The sequence below is a fragment of the Talpa occidentalis genome, unplaced genomic scaffold, assembly GCF_014898055.3.
Source record: "Talpa occidentalis isolate TD23 unplaced genomic scaffold, MPIMG_talOcc4v2.1 talOcc4.2, whole genome shotgun sequence".
NCBI lineage: Eukaryota > Metazoa > Chordata > Mammalia > Eulipotyphla > Talpidae > Talpa > Talpa occidentalis.
The window spans coordinates 59,145,000-59,164,497 of NW_023602073.1; the positions used below are offsets into that span (position 1 = coordinate 59,145,000).

Consider the following 19,498-nt stretch of genomic DNA (forward strand, 5'->3'; position numbering starts at 1 on the left):
ACCCCTTGGCGAAGGGAAGGGGTTCAGGGAGACCTGCCTTGTCATGTGCCATCAATAAAGCACTGTCCCCAGCCAAAAAAAGAACTCTCAAAACTCAGTAGTAAATAAAAAGCAATCCAATTAGAAATGGACAAAAAGAAAAGGACACTCATCAAGGAGGATGGCAAGCACAAGAGGAGATTCCTCAATTGTAATCCACTGGGAAATGCAGATTAAAAGCACCAGATCTCACAGTGTACCTGTTAGAATGGTGCGTCAGGGTCCTCCTGGTGGCGCAAGGGGTTAAGCACCGCAGTATGAAGTTATCTGCAGCCTTTGCAGCACGAGTTCGATCCACAGCCGGCCAGGGAGCAGCCCACATGATGCAGCAGACCTCTCCTGACTTGCCCTCTGCTCCCCTCAGCTGTGTATTTCAGTCAGTCTGCCGGTTCTGTTCCCCACTCTGTCTCTGGTGAATCCTCTCACCCCCACCCCACATCTCTGGCCTGTATCCCAGCTCTTGTATGCATAAATAAATATTTTTTTTAAAAAAAATGGTGCATCAGTTTCCTAGGACTGTAATAAATGACCACAAACTGGGTAGCTTATAACAACAGAAATTTATTCTCTCACATTTCTGGAAGCCAGGGTTCTGACACCAAGTTATCAACAGGGCCAAAAGACTTTAGCGAAGAATCCTTCCTTGACTCTTCTGACTTCTTGAGGCTGATAGCAACCTGTGTCCTTGGCTTGTTATTGTATCACCCCCAACCCTTTCTCTGTAGTCACCTGGCCTTCTCCCCGTTTGTGTCTTCACATAGCCTTTTCATAAGGACATTGTTGTTGGATTTAGGGTTCAACCTAATCCAGTAGGAACACCTTAACTTGATTACATTTGCAAAGACCCTACTTTCAAGTAAGGTCACAGTCACAGGTACTGGAGTTTAAGATTCGTACATATCTTTTAGGGGGACACAATTCAACTCACAAAGGTGTCTAAAGTAAAAAATAAAGGTCCACAAATGTTGACAAGGAGGAACTAAATCCCTTACACATTGAAGCTGGCAGAATTCAACAGTTCTTACAAAACTAAATGTGTATTTATCTCAAAAAGAAAACCCATGTTCACACAAAAATCTGGACTCAATGTTCTTAACAGTTTTATTCACAGTAACCCAAAACTAGAACCAACCCGAATGTCTTTCAACCAGAAAATGACTAAAACTCTGGCAGAATTTAACTATGGAATGCTACTCAGCAACATAAAGGACTAAACTACTGATACATGCCACAACCTGGATGCATCTTAGAGCGTTTGTGCTTAAGTGAAAAAGCCAATCTCAAATCACATGCTCTAGTATTCCATTACATAATATTCTTGAAATGATGAAACTATAGCTATGGAGAACAAAGTAGTGGTTGCTAGGGGGTGGGGTTAGAGTTGTTATAAAGGGGTAGCAGGAAGGAGTTACTTTAAGTTGGGTATCTTGGTTGTCATGGGGACTACATGAATCTGAGTTCAAATTGCACAGAACTACACAAACACACAGGTAGATAAGTACACACACACGTGAGTGAAATCACCAGTGTATTTCAGTATTCAGGTCAGTAGTTCATTTAACAGTAGTGTACCTGAAATGGAGCAAACCCAAGAGAACTGGGGGTGACTCAGTTGGTGAGTCAGTCACATACTGTGTCTGCAGGACATGATTTGAAAGCAGACACATGTGAATAAATAACAATAATAAAATTTATCTCTATAGGGAATGATAGAAGGTAGAGCTGAGAGAGAACATATAAGCTAGCACATGACCAAATGCCATCTGTCTTACCCTAGGTAGTGTCCACTAAACAGAGACCAAGGTCCAAACCAAAGCCGCATGTGGCTGGTGGTTTCTCCAGGCACCAGTAGTTTTATTGCTGAAGCACTAGTGACCTAATTACCCAACCAACCATCAGTTTAACTCCCAAAGCACTAGTTGAGCCTCTATGTCCATCAGCTCTTGCTCAGGAAGTGGAGTCCAGAAAGTACTACCTCCTTCCATCAAGTTGATTGTGAGTACCACCCACTGGCATGGAGGTCTCTGCTCTCTGTTCCTCTTACAGATCAATGTCAATTTTTCTGTTTTGATACTATATCACAGTTATAAGATGTCACTATTGGGGGAAGCTAGGTAAATGGTTCATGGGACTATTATTTTTGTGACTTTCTGTGAGTTATTTTAAAATAAAAGATAAAAATTTATTAAAAAATGAAATGAAAAATAGATATACAAAATACAAGGCCCCATTTTGAAATCACAGATTCAACAGCCATAAAACACTATGTCAGACTATTGTACAAGTAACCGTTATGTTTTGCACGTGTTAGGCTGAGCAGCAGCAAGAAACATCTGAAAGAAAGATGCCAGACCATCAGCCACATTTTGAGTAGAAGCACCTGTTTAAATACTAGAAACAATTACTAGAGATGGAAATTTTCCCCCTTTGTATTATTTTTTCGAGTTGGAGTTTCATGATATTGAAAATAAATCTAGACTAAAATATATAGACTAGAATCATATATGTACATATATAAATACAGTACATAAAAAAAACAAGGGTGTAAATCACAGCCAATCCTCCCTGTGTCTGATCCTGTCATCTCTTCCACCCCTAGCTTCACTTTCTGTCCTCCATTCCTCTCTGTCATCTGCTTGCCCTCAACCTCCCTCTCTCCCTACGGCAGGTCCCAGACCCTGGTCCCAGCCTGTCTCCTTCCCCTAATGTTGGGTGAATCAATGAGGCCTTCCAGACCTCATTCCAATCTTACCCTCTCCTCTCAGGCAAGCCAGGCTCTTCTTCGTCAGCCTCCCACTGCCTGGCCCCCATCACACCAGCACTCATCCCCTCAGAGGTGTATGTACTCCCCTTCCAACTGTGAGGCCACAGGGCTTCTCCACAGGATGAAAGCCGGGCTAGGCCATCACATTTTGTCTCTGCTACAACTTGAGGAGCTATAAAACCCTCCCATCTGTAATAATAATAGTAATAATAATAACACATTCATATTAGCTAATTCAACAAGCACTTAGTATGCACCAGGCACATCCCCAAATCCTATCCATGTACTAACCATTTCAAACTCACAGCCATCCTAGGTGGTAGGTTCTAAGCCTTATTTACAGGTGAGGAAACTGAGACCAACAAGCAGAGAAATAACTTGCCCAAGGCCACCCACTGGTAAGACACTCTTATTCACGAAGGATGCAAAGTATTTTTTTAATTTTTTTTTTATAGAGGCATGTTTTATTTATTTGTTTGTTTGTTTGTTTTGTTTATACATGCAATGGGTACAGTCAGAAGCACGGGAGGGTGAGAGAATTCACCAGAGCCAGAGCGGGGAGCAGAACAGGCAGAAGGACCGAAGTACACTGCTGAGGGGAGCAGCGGGCGGCAGGAGAGGTCTGTGCGCCATGTGGGACCCTCCTCCGGTGGTGGCCGGGGAGCAGCCAGGGATCGAACCGGCGCCGCGGACGCCGCGGGCAGCTTCGCAACCCAGCGCTCAACCACTGCGCCACCGGGGAGGCCCAGGATGCAAAGTATTTTTTCTCCCCTCCTGTGGGTTGTCATTTCACTGGTGATTATGTGTTTCCTGGTGGCTTTCCTGCTTCATGGGGACATGAACCAGATCTGTTCTATTCACCCAGTTCAAAGTCTGGCAAATGGAGTTCTCTAAGTCATTTAAATGAGTGAATACATGCTGCCTGTTACGCTGAGCCTACAAAGCTATTTTCCCTGCTGTAGAAGAGCCAGGCAGAGGCCATGGAGATGACCACACCGACGCCAGCTTTTGTCCAGGAGGCATCTGAGAACTGTGTCCTTCCAGTGCTGAGTCTAGCACCATCTAGCCTTCAAGGTTGTAACTCACTCAATGGGAAACTTATATTTTCTTCTAAATCTTCTTATTTCTACTTCAAGCCCAAGTTGTCAGTCACTCACTGAGTTCTGTCCACAGAGGAGCGAGATCTTCCAGCTTCATCAGCTAAGTACCCTGGGACAGCTGACCAGAGGGCTGGGCTGTAGTGCTAATCTTCATTTACTCTCTTTCACTCTGATTTTCCCCCTATAGTTTCTCCTTCAACCCACAGACTAAAATATTTTCCTGAACTCTTCTAATTCTTCCCTTCACATCATGCTGCCCTCTTCCTCCTAAACCTTTCCTCTCCTTTTTCAGTCATTATTTCCTTAATCATTGTAATTAAATACAGCCGTTTTAAAGTCATCCACACTGTTCTATTATCTCAAGTTTTGGAGACTGAAATCCTCCCGTTTGTGTTATATGCTGTTACTCTTGGTAGCTCTGTTTCTACTGTGTTTTTTAATTTTTGATTGAGCTAAAGTTGGGGACTTTTTTCCCCTCATGCTGGCCCAAGGGGCCTGGTTTTGAAATTTCCCACCAGTTACCTTTGTTTCTGCTGAGACTATCCACCCACCACTACTCAATTTACCCCACTGTGGGCAATTTAAGAATTTCCAAGTTTGAACAGTTTCTCAATGCTCACTTTTAAAATACACATAGCATCGAATTTACTACATTAACTATTTTTATGTGTTTACTTCAATGGCAGTAAATACATCTATGTCATAGATTTGTGCGACCATCACCACCATCCATTTCCAGAAGTTTTTCATCTTCCCAAACTGAAACACTGTACTTATTAAAAGTAACTCATTTCCCTTTCCTCTAAGCCCTGGAAACTATGATTCTACTTCCTGTCTCTATGAGTTTGACAGTATAAGTGGAATTATACCCGTATACAACATTTGTCCTTTTGTGTCTGGTTTATTTCACTTAGCATAATTCCTGTTGTAGCATTGCCAGGATTTCCTTCCTTTTTCATGGTGAAATAACATTCTGTTGTATGTATGTACCACATTTCTTATCCACTCATTTATTGACGAGCACTTGGATTGTTTCCAACTTTTGGCTGTTGTGAATGGTACCATTATCAACATTAACATACAACTACCTGTTCAAATCACTAAATTAAATTATGTGGGGTATATACTCAGAAGTGGAATTGCTGGATCATAATTCTATTAATTTTTTTGAGAAACTACCATACCATGTTCAACAGCAGCTGCACCATTTTACATTCCAGCAATACTGTACAAAGCTTCCAATTTCACTATGTCCCTACCAACACATGCTGTTTTCTGGTGTTTGTTTTTTGGGGTTGTTTTTGTTTTGTCTTTTTAATAGTTATCCTAAGGGTGTGAAGTGATAAATACCTTATAGTGGCTTTGATTTGCATTCCTTTAGTGACTTGTTAGATTGAATATTTTTTCATGTACTTTTTGGCCACTTGTGTATCTTTGGAGAAATGCCTATTCAAGTGCTTTACCCATTTTTTAAATCAGGTTCTTTGGGGGTTTGCTGTTGAGTTGTAGGGGTTCTTCTTTTATATTCTGGAGATTAAATTCTCATCAGATATATAATTTGAAAATATATCCTCCCCTCTCCCCATTTCATGAGTTGATTTTTTTACTTGTGATTATGTCCTTTGAAACACAAAATGTTTTAATGTTAATTAAGTCAACTTTTTCTGTGTTTTCTTTTGTTGTTTATGCTTTGGTATCCTACCTAATACATATTTTCCAAATTCAATGTCATAAAGTTTCCCCACTACTTATGTTTTCTTCTAAGGATTTTGTAGTTTTAACTTATATGCAGAGGCCTTTGATACACTTTGAGTTAATTTGTGTATATGGTCAAGAGGTCCAACTTCATTCTTTTAGCTTCTTCAACTTGTTGAAAAGATTGCCCTTCCCCCATTAAATGGCTTTGGCACACTTGGCAAAAACATTGTATATTTAATTAAATATACAAGAGTTGGGCCTCCCTGGTGACGCAAGAGGTTAAGATGCAATCTATGAAGTTATCTGCAGCCTCTGCAGCACGAGTTTGATCCCTGGCCAGCCAGAGAGCAGCCCACATGGTGCAGCAGACCTCTCTTGACTTGCCCACTGCTCCCCTCAGCAGTGCATTTCAGTCAATCCACCTGTTCTGTGCCCCACTCTGTCTCTGGTGAATCCTCTCACCCCCTACACTTCTGGCCTGTATCCCAGCTCTTGTATGCATAAATAAATAAACCTTTAAAAGAATAAATATACAAGAGTTTATTTCTGTGCTCTGTATACTATTCCATTTTCTGTCTTTATTGAAATACCACACTTTTTTGATTACTATTGCTTTGTAGTAGTTTTGAAATCAGGAAGTACGAAATCTTCAACTTTGTATTTTCCAAGATTGTTTTGGCTATTTGCAGCCTTCTGAGATTTCATGTAAATTTTTGGAATTGATTTTTTAATGTTTGCAAAATATCTTCATTGGGATTTTGAAAGAATCTGTAAATTGCTCCAAGACTTCTGATCCATGAACATAGGATGTTTTTCCATTTAGTTTAAATTTCTTTCTTCTTTAATTTTGTAGTTTTTAATATGCAAGTCTTTTACCTCCTTGATTAAATTTACACCTAAGTATTTTATTTTTCTTGTTGTTATTTAAATGGAATTGTTTTCTTAACTTCCGTTTGGGGTGCTCATGGTTAATATATAAAAATATACCTTGGTTTTGTGTGTTGATTTTGGATGTTGCTGAATTTTTTAATTAGTTCTCATGGGGCTTTTTGTTATTGTTACAGGTTTGGCTTCAGTGTGTGCGTGTGTATAATTCATTTGTTTTTGTTTTTGCTTTTTTTTTTTTTTTTAACCCAGAGACCTGAACAGGAGCAATTTGGTTGCCATTACCCAAAAACAGAAAGCTTTTTCTAGGTTCCCATTCATTGAGTGCAGACATGAAGGATCTAAGCTAAACTCAAGAGTCCTGGGTGATTTCGTTGTTATTGCTGTTTTTTAAAGATTTTATTTATTTATGCATGCATGCATGCAAGAGCTGGGGTTTAGGCCAGAGGCGCTGGGTGGAGGGAGGCAAGAGTATTCAGCAGAGACAGAGTGGGAAGCAGAGCAGGCAGATTGACTGAAATACACTGTTGAGTGGAGCAGTGGGAGAGACAGGAGAGGTCTGCTGTGCCATCTGGGTTAGCTCCCTGGCCAGGGATCAAACTCGTGCTGTAGATACCTTCATAGTGCTGAGACTTAGCCCATTTCGCCACCAGGGAGGCCCAAGAGTCCTGGTTTGACTTTCCTGCTGAGGGTTAAGCCCTCAGTCTCTGCCCCTGCATGTCACTACAACATGCTTGACCATTTCAATACCCTCCCCTTAGAGATCCTGTTGTATCAGCTCACTCACTCCTTTGCTTTTCTGTTCACTCTCTCTTTCTACATATTCAGAGCAGGAATAGTCCCAGCATCCTACTTCCAAATGAACAAGCACATGCATTCATAAGAGGCCACAAGGAAGCCAAAGTTTTATCCACCGTGACAAGCCCTATATTAGTATACAGCTGGAGTAAGAAGTACCTGGGTGCCTTCTCCATTAATCAGGAGTCCTACCTCCCTATGGGACTAGTAGCCAACCAAAGCCATTCCATGTAGGTGGTTATACCTACTGTCATCGAGGGCCTCCTATGTGCCAGATACTGTACTGGGTGCTTCACATACATTCAATCTCATTTAACCCTCCTTCCAACTTGATGAGAAAAGGGCTATTTTTGTCACTGGTTCAATTGAGAAAACTGCCAAAAACATAGCTAGCAAAAGAACCAGAATTCAAAGTTAGGTAGGGCCCAATCTTTACCAAATATATCTTGCCTGCCTCCTTCCTCCAACAAGTCACCAGTAGCTTGCTCAGTCCTCTGGGGATAGGGTCCATGAGGTTTCCTTCCTCTTACTTGTCTTCAGCACCCAATAAGTGTGACTAGGGTGTCATGGCTCAGCAGAGGTTACAGTGACTTTGCCCCTAGAGGGACTGTCCACAACTCAGGAGGGACTGCAGATATCTTGGCCTGAGCCCCTGTTACCGAGAAAAAGGAGGGTTTTGCCAAAGACTCCAAGGGGAGATAAATGTTGGGAGTGGATCAACTCTGGTCGGGACCCAAGCACCCAGCCCTTCCCTGAGACATTGTGTGAGCCAGCCAGGCCTCCAGACACAGCTCCTCCCACCCGTCCCAGCCAGGGTGGTGCTTGTGTGGGAAGGACTTTAAATCCAGCTGCCAAACCCCTGGATGGGAGAGGCAGACAGGGCTGGCCACCATGCACAGCTCCCACAATCTCCTGGCACTTCTGCCACCACTGCTGCTACTGCTGGTGGCGGCCACAGGCCCTGCCAGGGCCCTCACTGATGATGAGAAGCACGTGATGGTGGAGCTGCACAACCGCTACCGTGCCCAGGCTTCCCCATCGGCGTCCAACATGCTGCAAATGGTGAGTGGGTCCAGGGGCATTCACCTGCCAGGCTCGATGGGATGTTGGGCAGGGTCCTCCACCCACCCCTTCCATCCTCCAAGCTGCAGATATCTCAGAGTCTGACCTCTCGGATCAGTAAGAATCATAGCTCATAGGTTCTTCTGAGAACAGCAGCTCTATCATGCAAATGAGGAAACTGACACGGAGAGGAACTTACTGCTCCTTCAGAGGTCTGCAGGTCACATGACTGGCCCAGCCAGGCCTGGAGCCCCAAGCTTCTCACTCCAATGACCATTTCCTGGCACCTCCTAAAATGCATATGTCCCTGGGAGGGGGAACACACTTTGGCGAACCAGGTCTATCAGGTGCCTTCCAAGGCTATGAGAGGGGGAAGCAGACAGCAGGATGCGGGCTGCACTTGGGTAGGAGAGCGGCACTGAGGCATGGGGGATCACGGGAGCCACAGCAGAGCTCTGCATCACACGGTTCTAATTTTTTCTGGCTGCCTCAAGACCCGTGATTTGGGGTGAGTTCCAAAGACCCTCAGTTTCAGAGCTGTAAGATGGGGTCATAACGATAACTACATATATATCAACATGGATAGGCTCAATGGATGGAAATGAAATCCAAAAAGCATATATACTATTGGGGATTTTCACATGAAGCTTTAAAACATGTCAAAAATATGATTGTATAGTGGTGGGGGGCACATGTGGACAGATTGAACATACGTGGACATGCCTACAGATGACAGAAGCCAGATTTGGGCAGTAGTTACCCATCAGAGGCGTGCCCCGGGAGGTTGATGGACAGTGTCCAGGAACCCTGCAGCTGATGCCAGAGGGCAAGGTTGTACCTGGGGACACAACACTGAGTTTGGGGTCTAAAACAGGAGTTCTAACAGCTGTGTCCAATCTGGCAAAAAGTTTGGGGGTGGAAGTAGGGAGAAGTCCTTTGCCTTCAAAGGCCTCCACTTCCTGATCTGTCTCCCAGGACTGGCACTTCCTCCCCTGAGACAGAATGGCACAGGGGAAAGATCTAGAAAGGGCTCTACAAACACACACAGCACCACCATTCAAGACTCATTAGCCTTGGCAACCAAGAACAACAGTAATATACCAGGAGCCCTGGGTGCTGGCCCCAGCTCTGCCAACAGCTCACAGTTCAAGGCCTAGAACTCATTGTTGACCCTCAGTTTCCCCATCTGTAGATCCTTGATGCCACAATCTTGCTGCCTGAACCTGGGGGCTATCCAAGTTGGTAGCTGCTTTGTGGACAGACGTGGAACTTGAGGCTGGGGTAACGTTCTCAGAAACACTTTGGATATTGAGGGGATATGCTGCTGTCTGGTGGGAAGTGATGGAGGAGGTGGTGGAAATAAGGGTGGTCTAGGACACCAGTCTAAATTTGGGACAAGGTCAGGTACAGCTTCAGCAGTGGTAAATGCAGACTTTGGAGTCAGATGGTCTAAGTTCAAATCTCTACCTGCCCATTTAATAGCTGTGTGACCTCAGTGAAGTAACTTAACCTCTCTGTGCCTCAGCTTCCTCATCAGTAAATTGGGGTTAGTAACAACTCCCTTTTAGGATGGTTGTAGAGTTACGTGAGTAGACAGGTGTAAAGCACTTAGAATAGTGTCTGGCACACAGTAAGTGCTCAATAAATGCTTGATTAACAAAAGGGAATGGCAGGTGGGAGTTATCATGGACTCCTCTCTCCATCAGCCTCCACATCTAACCTTTACTTGAAGTTCAAATTTTCCTTGACTCCCACCCCCCAACCCCTTTGGCACAACCCTGGTTCAGTCTTTCATTTCTTCTCCCAGAGACTCCTAGAACAGCCTCTGCCTGCTTGCCCAGCCTCTGCCCTCTGCTCCCAAATGGATAGTTCAAGGCACAGGCCTAACACTGCTCAAAACCATCAACAACTCCTGTTGCCTCCCTCCTGCCTCAGGACAAAGCTCCAGCTCCTAAGAAGGCTCTGGCTCTACCTACCTCTCCAGTCCTTCTCTCCTGCTCATTTTCTCCTTCAGTACCCTGAACAGCTTATCTCCATTCCCCCAGACAAAACATTGATTCTCACCTCCGTGCCTTTGCTCATGCTGTGCCTTCTCCTCAGGATGCCTTTCCTCACTCCACCTCACCAATGCCTCATCTTTCAATATTTAGCTTAGTGTCGCCTTCACCCACACTTGGGCAAAATGACCCCCTTTGGTGCCTCTGTACCACTGCATATCATTCATCACATGGTGAGCCAATTCATCTTGGTCTTCTTGGTCCTCGCTGTCACTCAAGGGCTTGTTTGGTGCCCGGGATTGTCTACTAAATGAATGGTGCATAAATGAATGAATGGACTTGCTTTCAGATGGCGATCACGTGGCCCATGTGGGTGGGTACTGTGAAATTCCGCGGGGTCTCAGGACCACTGAGAAGCCCTACGACCCAAAGAAATCACTGGTGGGACTCCAGGCAGCTAGTGAAACTGGAAATTACAGCCGGGCGCAGTAGGGGAGACTGCTCTACTCAGGGCCCTGTCTCAGTCACCAACAGTTAAGCAAATGTCTGGTTAGCACCCGCCATGTGCAAAATAACAGCCTGTGCCAGACACGGGGGCTACATTACCGCCTGCTCTGAGGGAGCATGCAGGTTAGTCTGGTCCCCAGCACTCCCCCAATTCCTGTCTTCAACTGCTGTCAGAGTTTGAGAGAACCTTAGGGACCAGTGATTTGGGGCAAAAATATTGAGGAAAGGGATTCACCCAAAGTCACAGCAGTGGGGCTATCCCTGCCCAGTGCTCCTGGCCACTCCAGACAGCTGTTTCTGAGAACCTTGTGTAGGTGGGGAGTGGTTGTGGCCACAGGGTCACCCCAGCTCTTGGCACTTTATGGGACTGTCTGTCTCCTGCAGCTGGCTGGGCCCCCAGAGGGTGGAGCAAGAGTTGCTGCCAGACTATCCATTTCCAAGAGGGGGCCAAGGACAAAGTTAATGGGATCCAGGCCTCCCTCCTCAGTCCTCAGTCCTCTGGTCAGATGCCTTGTTAATCCCTCTTCCCACCCACACTGGATCTGTCCTCCCAGCCAGGGACACAGAACCTCAGAGGCCTGCTGAGAATGCTTCCTCCCGCTGTCTCACCTGAGGTGTTCGCTGGAGAACACTGCTTTGGGATCTGACAGCCTTTTGGGCCACCAAGGCCCTGAAAATATACCTCTCAGTAAGGGTCAAACAGACACACCAATTTTCTGGGGGAAACAAGTTGTCAATCAGCAAGAGCTGAGAACGCTTGGGAAGGGAGGAGGCTGGGCTATCCCAAAGGGAGAGAGGGTAGCTGAGAGGGGAGTGCTGGCCCCCAATTCAGATTTATGGTGGTGGGAAGGGAAGAGGAGGGAAGTGACTGAATAACCAGCCCTTGAACACCTCACTGGACACCTTGTCTTCAGAGTTCAGAGAGGGGCCTAATTGCCCACCTTTCACACAGAAGGATGTGAATATTAACCAAGAATCACTCTGTGGCAAACACTGTCTCATTCATCATCTCTTTCCAAGGCCTAACCCAGAAAGGTTAGGCAATCTGTGCAAATCGCACAGGCGAGCTGTGCAAGTTCCACTAAGTCCACGGCCTGGGAAGGTGCCTTTCCACCTTCTCACCGAAGCTCACCAAGAGCAGAGACCTGCTCGAGATCATGGCAGAGTTGCCCGCTGGGGAGGGGTGGGCTTCCATCCTGGGATCCCCCCAGGATACCCTCCACCTTCTTTGATTCCTACAGAACTGTGGGCCTCCTCACCTCCCTCTCCCATGTCTCTCTCCCTCCTCCACCTCCATGGACCCCGAGCTGTCCTCACCTCTCACCCCGACCTGTCCTGCAGACGTGGGACGAGTCCCTGGCCGCCTTCGCCAAGGCCTACGCGAAGCAGTGCGTGTGGGGCCACAACAAGGAGCGTGGGCGGCGTGGGGAGAACCTGTTCGCCATCACCGACGAGGGTGTGGACGTGCCACTGGCCGTGGAGGAATGGCACCATGAGCGCGAGCACTACAACCTCAGCGCTGCCGCCTGCGACTCGGGCCAGATGTGCGGCCACTACACACAGGTGAGAGGCCAGTGCGCCAGCAGCAGGCCGACAGAGCAATGGGGGGGGGGCTCTCTCTTCACCTCAGGGGAGTACCCTAACAAGTTCTCTACAGTCCCTTCAGGAAAGTTGTCTTTACACAGCAATTAATGTGTTGTCTAGGTCTCTGACGAACTTTGCTTCTCAAATTGCCAAAATCATTGTCAGTTGAACCATAATCACTTGAAAACCTAGGAGGCCCCTCTGGGCCTTCTGGTACTGAAGAGACCTAAGTTAGGTGTCACAGAGCCAGTTTCCTGGGAGGAAGTTACAGCGCTTGGCAATCCTGGCCAAGCTCTAAGCAGTCCTGTCCAAAGGCCTAAATTATGTGGGGCCTGGTGCCCCAGCGGTAAATGCCCACACCACCCCAATTCATTTTCTCTCTGCCTCATCATATCTCATGGTGTCTAAGTGGCTGCTTCTAGCCTGCTCAGGACCAGCAGGTGGACAATTTTGCTTAATTTTTCTTTGCCTTTAAAAAACAATATGTGTGGGCCTCCCCGGTGGTACAGGCGGTTGAGCACAGCGCTCTGAGGCTGTCTGCAGCCTCTGTAGCACGGGTTCGATCCCAGCCAGCCAGTGAGGGTCCCACATGGTGCAGCAGATCTCTTCTGTTTCGCCCACTGCTCCCCTCAGCAGTGTATTTCATCGGTCTGCCTGTTCTGTTCCCCGCTTTGTCTCTGGTGAATCCTCTCACCCTCCCGTGCATCTGGCCTGTACCCCAGTTCTTGTATAAATAAATAAATCTTTAAAAACAATGTGTGAAATAACAGCAAATTGTGACTTAGTGAAGGTGTCAGGGAGACGTCCACTAACATTTTTGTCTCTCAAAGTCACTTTTGAGTGTGCAGGTAAGAGATGGTTGTGAGAGGGCAAGCGGAATTACCAATAGTGTCATTGAATTCTGTTTTTCCTCCTCCCAATACCTTGTCGGTGTTCAAACACAACATGACAATTTTTAGAAAAAGGAAAATAAACCAACCATCTTGCCACCCACATCCATCAATTCCACTGACTCTTTCAGGTGTATTTTTAGACCTAATCTTTAGGGAAGGAAATCCCAACATCACCCACCCAGATCAGGAAGTCAGAGCGCCCTGCACCCTCTGTACCCTGCCAGCTCTCACACTCCTCCCAACACATGCTACTGCAGGGAGTGCTGTCAGTGCCCGGCAGGACTGGCCTGCCCCATCGCCACACCAGCTGAGTGCATGTGCTCTCTGGGGTCATGTCTGTCAAAGAGATGATCAACAGCAGTACCTGGGGGACCCTCAGCTGATTTAGGTAGAAGGATCCCAGTCCTGGTTGTGTGTGTGTATGTGTGTGTGCATGTGTATGTGCATGAGCTTGAACAAAATTAACGGGTAAAGCTAGATCTCACAGCAAAAAGTGACCTTAATTTGAATGACAGACTGGACCTACAACTAGCAAGGAAAGGCTGCTAGTCCCAGCCTATTATGTTGCACGAAGGTTGCGTTACCTTTTTACAAGTTATATTTGACAGATCTCCTTCTAGTAACTATGAGAACCACCTTTACAAATTGCAAAACAGCGATTTGTGGGAAAGTTTCACTTCCAAAGTGGCTCCTCCTGTTCCTTTCCTTGGACTTTGTTGCTGACGACAAAGATTCTCCCATTAGAGATTCATTCCTTTGGCTACACCCTTATTTAAAATGCAAAGGCTTTGAAGAAGAACCCACAGAAAGAATTCATGAGGGTATATCAAAAGGGAAGACTTTCAGAGGGAGAGGGACTGGTGAAATAGTGAATATAGTTAGCAGGGAATGTAGAATGTACAAGCAAATTCCTGGTCCCATCGCACTCCTGACCCCCTGTTCAGAGTTTTGTCCTGGAGCTGCCTGTCCTCAAGACTTAGCTCTCACAGACTGCAGGGTTCCTCCACTTCCCATCCATAGAAGGCTGGTGTGGAGAGGCACTAAGGACGGGTCATCCCACCCAGGCTTAACTGTTGAGTTTGCCCTCCTTCAGGTGGTCTGGGCCAAGACGGAGAGGATTGGCTGTGGCTCCCACTTCTGTGAAAAGCTCCAAGGCGTTGAAGAAACCAATATCCACTTGCTGGTTTGCAATTATGAACCCCCGTGAGTGTGGCGGGAGCAGGGGGGCGGGAGGGCAGAGCCAAAAGGAGGACTGAGTTGGGCACAGTCTGAGGAAGCTGGCAGGGTCCAACCAGGGGCCCACACCCTGTCCCCTTTCCCGGGAGCGGTGAGAGCACCTGCGGGAGTCCGCTCGCATTGACCCAACAAGTTGCGGGGGGCCAGTCAGAGTCAGGGGCACTTCTGGACATTCATGTATCTTCGCCTCCTGCAGGGGGAACGTGAAGGGGCAGAGGCCCTACCTGGAGGGAACTCCGTGCTCCCAGTGCCCCTCCGGTTACCGCTGCGAGAACTCACTCTGCGGTGAGTCGGGGACCGGGCGGGGAAGCGCGGAGGGGCAGGAAGGGCCGCCGACTGGAAGGGCTAGATCCTCGCCGGCTCCGGAGCTGTGCGTGGCGCGGGGATTCCCTGGACGCCAGCTCCGGGGCCATCGGCGGCCCCCCGGCGGCTCGGCCCTACTAGCACAGCCGCTTTGGCGCCCTGTCATTGCAAGTGACCGGTTTCAACCCTCCTAGAGGGTAGAGGCTCCCGCGGCCCGAAGCGCCGGGAAAGAGGACGTGGCCAGACCGGCGCTGTCTCCGGGTGGGCGGGGCGTTTGGTGGACGTGGGCGGGGCGGGGCGGGGTCTTGACGCGATGGGCGTGTTAGGAACTGGAACCTGGCTGGAGACCACCCAGTGTAAGTGTAAGGGCGCGTGCAGAGAGAGGACTTGGACAAGGAGTGGATGGAGGAGTGTGTCAATGACAGATAACAGTCGGTATCCCTGAGGGACCTATTCGCTGGAGAGGGGGTGTGTCTACGTGTTTGTGTATCTCCATGGGACATCAGGTGGCCTCACCCTGATTGCAGTGGGGTGAGGGATGGGGGGTCCCGCCTGCAGCACTGATGCCAGGCCTTGCTTCTCTTATCAGAACCCATCAAAGTCACGGAAGCAACTCAAAATTTGTCCGACCTGGTAACTGAGGTCCCACCTTCTGTGGCGACTGAGGCCTCCAGCACTAGGAAAACTAGTATCCCTTCTACCCTAGCAACAGAAACTCCATCCTTGGTAACGAAGGTTTCAGATTCCCTGGCAACCAAGACTCTACCTGCCATAGAAACCAAGGCACCATTTTCTATAGCAACGGAAGACCTCCCCTCCATAGCAACAGAGGCACAACCTTCCTTGACATCTGAGGCCCCTTCCTTTTTGGCAAACCACAGTCTGGTCTCTTTGGATGAGGGGCCAGCTACCTTCCCTGGATCGACCCATGAGCCTGTTCCCGAATCGACAGACAAAGAGGTCAGGGGGATAGAAAAACCCTCCAAGAGCCCAGAGAGTTCTTTGCTCCCCAAGAAGCCCTTGACTGGGACACAGGAGCTGCTTCCCCACTTCCAGGAGGTACCGGAGGCTGAGTTGCCTTCTTCCAGTGAGGTCTTGGCCTCAGTTTTTGCAGCCCAGGCCGAGGCAAGTGAATGGCAAGCCACCCAGGACCACACGGTTCACACCTCCTCCAAGTCCCTGTCCAGGTCCCCCAATACCTCTGCCACCGCTAATGCCAAGGGTGGCCGTACCCTGGCCTTGCAGTTGTCCTTGCCAGGTAAGGCCTGTAGTCTCTATCCTACCTTGCCTCCTGGCTTCAGAATGTGAGCCCCTATCCCCAGTATGACGGCATGTGCATGGCAGGGCATGCTCCCTCTGAGTAAGAGCTCCCTCCCTGACGGCTGGGCCCCCCACCTGCATGCCTGATAAGGGCGGGTGGCAGGTCAGGCAAAACTGCCTCGGCTTAGGCAAAACCTTTCTTTCTCCAACAGGTGCAGAGGGCCCTGAAAGGCCTGCTATCAACTCAGGGCTGAACTCGGGCCCTCGTCACATCTGGGGCCTCCTCCTGGGTCTGCTGCTATTGCCCCTGTTGGTGTTGGTTGGAATCTTCTGAAGGGGTCACCATTCAAAGGCAAGGCCTAGTGGGGAGACCCTGGCCTCATGCCTATTCCAGATTGTCTTTCTTCAAGTAAGAGGTCACAGTTTTCCAAGAAGGTCCTCCTCTGTGGCCCAGCAACTCCCATTCATCCCAGTTTCTGACCAGACTCAAGACCAGTGGCTTTGTGCCCTCAGCAGGACTCTATAGGACCAAACCCTGGCACTGCCCTGGGAGTGCTTCTGCCTCTGAGAAGGTCCGCCTCTCAGCTAGCTGCAGATTGTTCTGAGCAGTGTGCTTGTGGTCACATGTGCTCTTTCTCCAGCTAACCTGCAGTGGTGGCCCTGCCTTGCCAATGACAGAGGAACTCAGGGCTTTTCAGGAACCCCTCCCTGTTTCTGGTCTCTTCCCGAGGCATCAGAGTCCTGGGCTGTTCCTAGGAGTGCCTCCTGCCTTCCCAGGGTGAAGAAGTCAGCTGTCCTCCTGCCATCTCCCTTACTCTGTCCCCAGCCCCTCAGACAAGATGCTTCTTGGCTGAAGGCCCTTTGGGAGGGAAAAGCAACAGGCATGTCCTCATCCACAGACATCTCAGGGCACAAGGCCTGGCTGCTCCAAGCTCTGGTTGCTGGCCCATGACTGCATACTTGGCTCAGACCCCTCCCATCTCAGTCCTGGGGGATAGGTGAGGCTGCTGGGGAGATCCCTGTCTGCCTGGCCTGGGGCTATCTTCCTGTGCAAGGCAGGGGGCTCTCCCTGAATGCCCCCTTTCCTCTACTCACCTGTGTCACTGGGGAGGGAAGTTTTGAGGGGTAAAAGGACAAGCCTCACCTGAGTGGGGTTCTAAAGATAAGGCATACAGGAACCAGGAAAGGGAAGCAGCTCCTGAATAAATGCCTGTGTAAGAGTATCCAGAGTCTCCGTGCTTGCAAGGGACCAGGGCAAAGGACTGCTGTTTGGGAGGCTCTGAGGAAGCCCAACGCTTCCCCTACTAACCTGCAGCAATTGTTCCTTCTTCAATACCCCCTATCCCCCAAATAGCCATTTGGTTCTTTGGGACACCCTTCCTTTCTTTCCTATAAACTCCCCCCACCTAAATGTTTTAGTAGCTGGTAGGAATGCGAGGAGGCCAAGGGTACTGGGCTAACTCTCCCAACTCGTCAACAGTGGGATTGAATTGAGCTTGGGCCCAGGATCGAGAAGTGGGACAACAAACAGGAGCCCTATTGTCTGGGTTCATCTGGGACACAGGTTAGAAATGTATCTTAGGCATAACTTTGCCAATCTTTGGTTGGTGTTTGGAGGAGTCCTATGAAAGGAGGCCCAGACACTCCCCCAGGGGAGCGTAGCTTTGTCCAGAAGTGCTGTGGGGCATGAAAGCACAAGTATGTGTGTAGGGATAGCTACAGGAGACTGAGCGGCAGCCTCTGTCTCCAGGCCAAGGCCAAGGATTGCTCTCTCTCTCCCCGTCATATCTATATTCTATATCTATATATCACATAATGTACAATGCACCCATTTCAAGTATACCACTCAGTGGTTTTTAGTATATTCACAGGCTTGTGCAAACATCACCACAGTCAATTTTAGAATGGTTTCATCACTAAAAAGAAATCATAAAGTTCAAGCTCTCCAACTTTGTTATTTTTCAAGATTGTTTAGGTTTTTCTCAGTCCCTTAAATATGAATTTTAAGATCATCTTAACAAATTTCTACTAAGAAACCATCCAAGATTTTGTTAAGGATTGTCATTTTAACAATGTTAAGTCTTCTATCCATGAACATGGGTTGCCTTCCCATTTATTTAGGTCTTTAATTTATTCAATAAGGAATAGTTTTTAAAATATAGACTTTGCAATTAAATTTCTTCATTATTATTTTATGCTATTGTAAGTGAAATTGTTTTAATTTCATTGTTCTAGTCCAAGTACTTAGAAATACAATGTTTATATCAATTTTATATCCTGCACCCTTGCTGAATTCATTAGCTGTAACAGTATTTTTAGTGGATTCCTTAGGATTTGTATATACATGATCATGTCACCTGCAGCTCCACTTCTTCCTTTCTAATCCAGATAAATTTGATTTCATTTTCTTACCTAATTGCCCTGGCTAGACTCTCACTGCAATGTTGAATAGTAGCAAGAGCAGACATCCTTGTTCTTGTTCCTGATCTTAGGAGGAAAAAACATTAGATCTTTCATCATTAAGTATAATGTAACTGTGGGCTTTTCATAGATGCCCTTTCAGGTGGAGGTTTGCTTCTAAGTTTGTTAAGTTTTATCATAAAGGATGTTGAATTTTGTCAAATATTTTTCCTATTTATTGAGAGGATTGCATGGTTCTGTTCCTTATTCTAGGGATTATATTAATTGATTCCCAGATGTTGACACAACATATGGTCCTGACTGGGGTTCCTCCTTCCCTTTGCTCAAGCTGGGTTGTCTGAGGCAGTCAGGTGAGGTAGCTTCTGGGCAGAGGGGGCGGTGGGGCACCCAAACTCATCTTTCCTAGTTTCTGGGTAGGTTCTCTCTGCTTCCTTCAAAGCAAGAGCAACTATAGCCAGTCCTCCAGAAACCTGTCACCTGAGAGAACCTATCCAAGTTCAGGAGCAGACTTCCTTGGACATTTACCCTTGGGGAAATAACAGGAAGGCAGGACACCACTGGGGTGGTGTCCTGCACCAGTCAGGTTGAGCTGTGACAAAAGGGTGGGGAGGGGATGTTTCAGCAGGAGCCCAAGAGGTAAGAGGGCATGTTCAGGGGTGGGGGGCGTGGGGGGAACTGGCCCTCTCAGAGCCTCAGGCCCAGAGTGGGAAGGGGTCTGCTGCAGCACTATGCTGCACGGTTCCCAAGGACACGGTTCCCACAGGACACCCGCTCACTCAGTGCTTCAGCTGGGCCATTTCTACCCCAGCCGCTATAACCATCACACCGATCCACTCCCGGTAAAACCTGACAATGTCACCAGTAAAAGGTGCTGGGATGATGGGTGTGATGGAATATTCTCTGAAGCTGCAAGTGCTTTAAAGGGACTGTATCTTCACTAAGGTTGCTCTT

General features: G+C 47.6%; 1 protein-coding gene across 1 annotated transcript; it reads left to right on the forward strand.

Moving 5' to 3' along the window:
- Positions 1 to 8,128: 8,128 nt before the first annotated feature.
- Positions 8,129 to 19,184, forward strand: PI16 (peptidase inhibitor 16). Its single transcript, XM_037519616.2, has 6 exons — positions 8,129 to 8,346; positions 12,192 to 12,413; positions 14,421 to 14,530; positions 14,760 to 14,848; positions 15,456 to 16,124; positions 16,339 to 19,184. The coding sequence occupies exons 1-6, from the start codon at positions 8,176 to 8,178 to the stop codon at positions 16,458 to 16,460; spliced, it is 1,383 nt and encodes a 460-aa protein (XP_037375513.1). The 5' UTR covers positions 8,129 to 8,175; the 3' UTR covers positions 16,461 to 19,184.
- Positions 19,185 to 19,498: the final 314 nt, after the last annotated feature.

What these genes read in the sequence shown, in the direction of transcription:
- PI16 (XM_037519616.2), top strand. Translation starts at nt 8,176, where the DNA reads ATGCACAGCTCCCACAATCTCCTGGCACTTCTGCCACCACTGCTGCTA. An exon ending in CGTCCAACATGCTGCAAATG is followed by an intron (nt 8,347 to 12,191) that starts GTGAGTGGGTCC and finishes CCTGTCCTGCAG; the next exon opens with ACGTGGGACGAGTCCCTGGC. An exon ending in CTGCGAGAACTCACTCTGCG is followed by an intron (nt 14,849 to 15,455) that starts GTGAGTCGGGGA and finishes TTCTCTTATCAG; the next exon opens with AACCCATCAAAGTCACGGAA.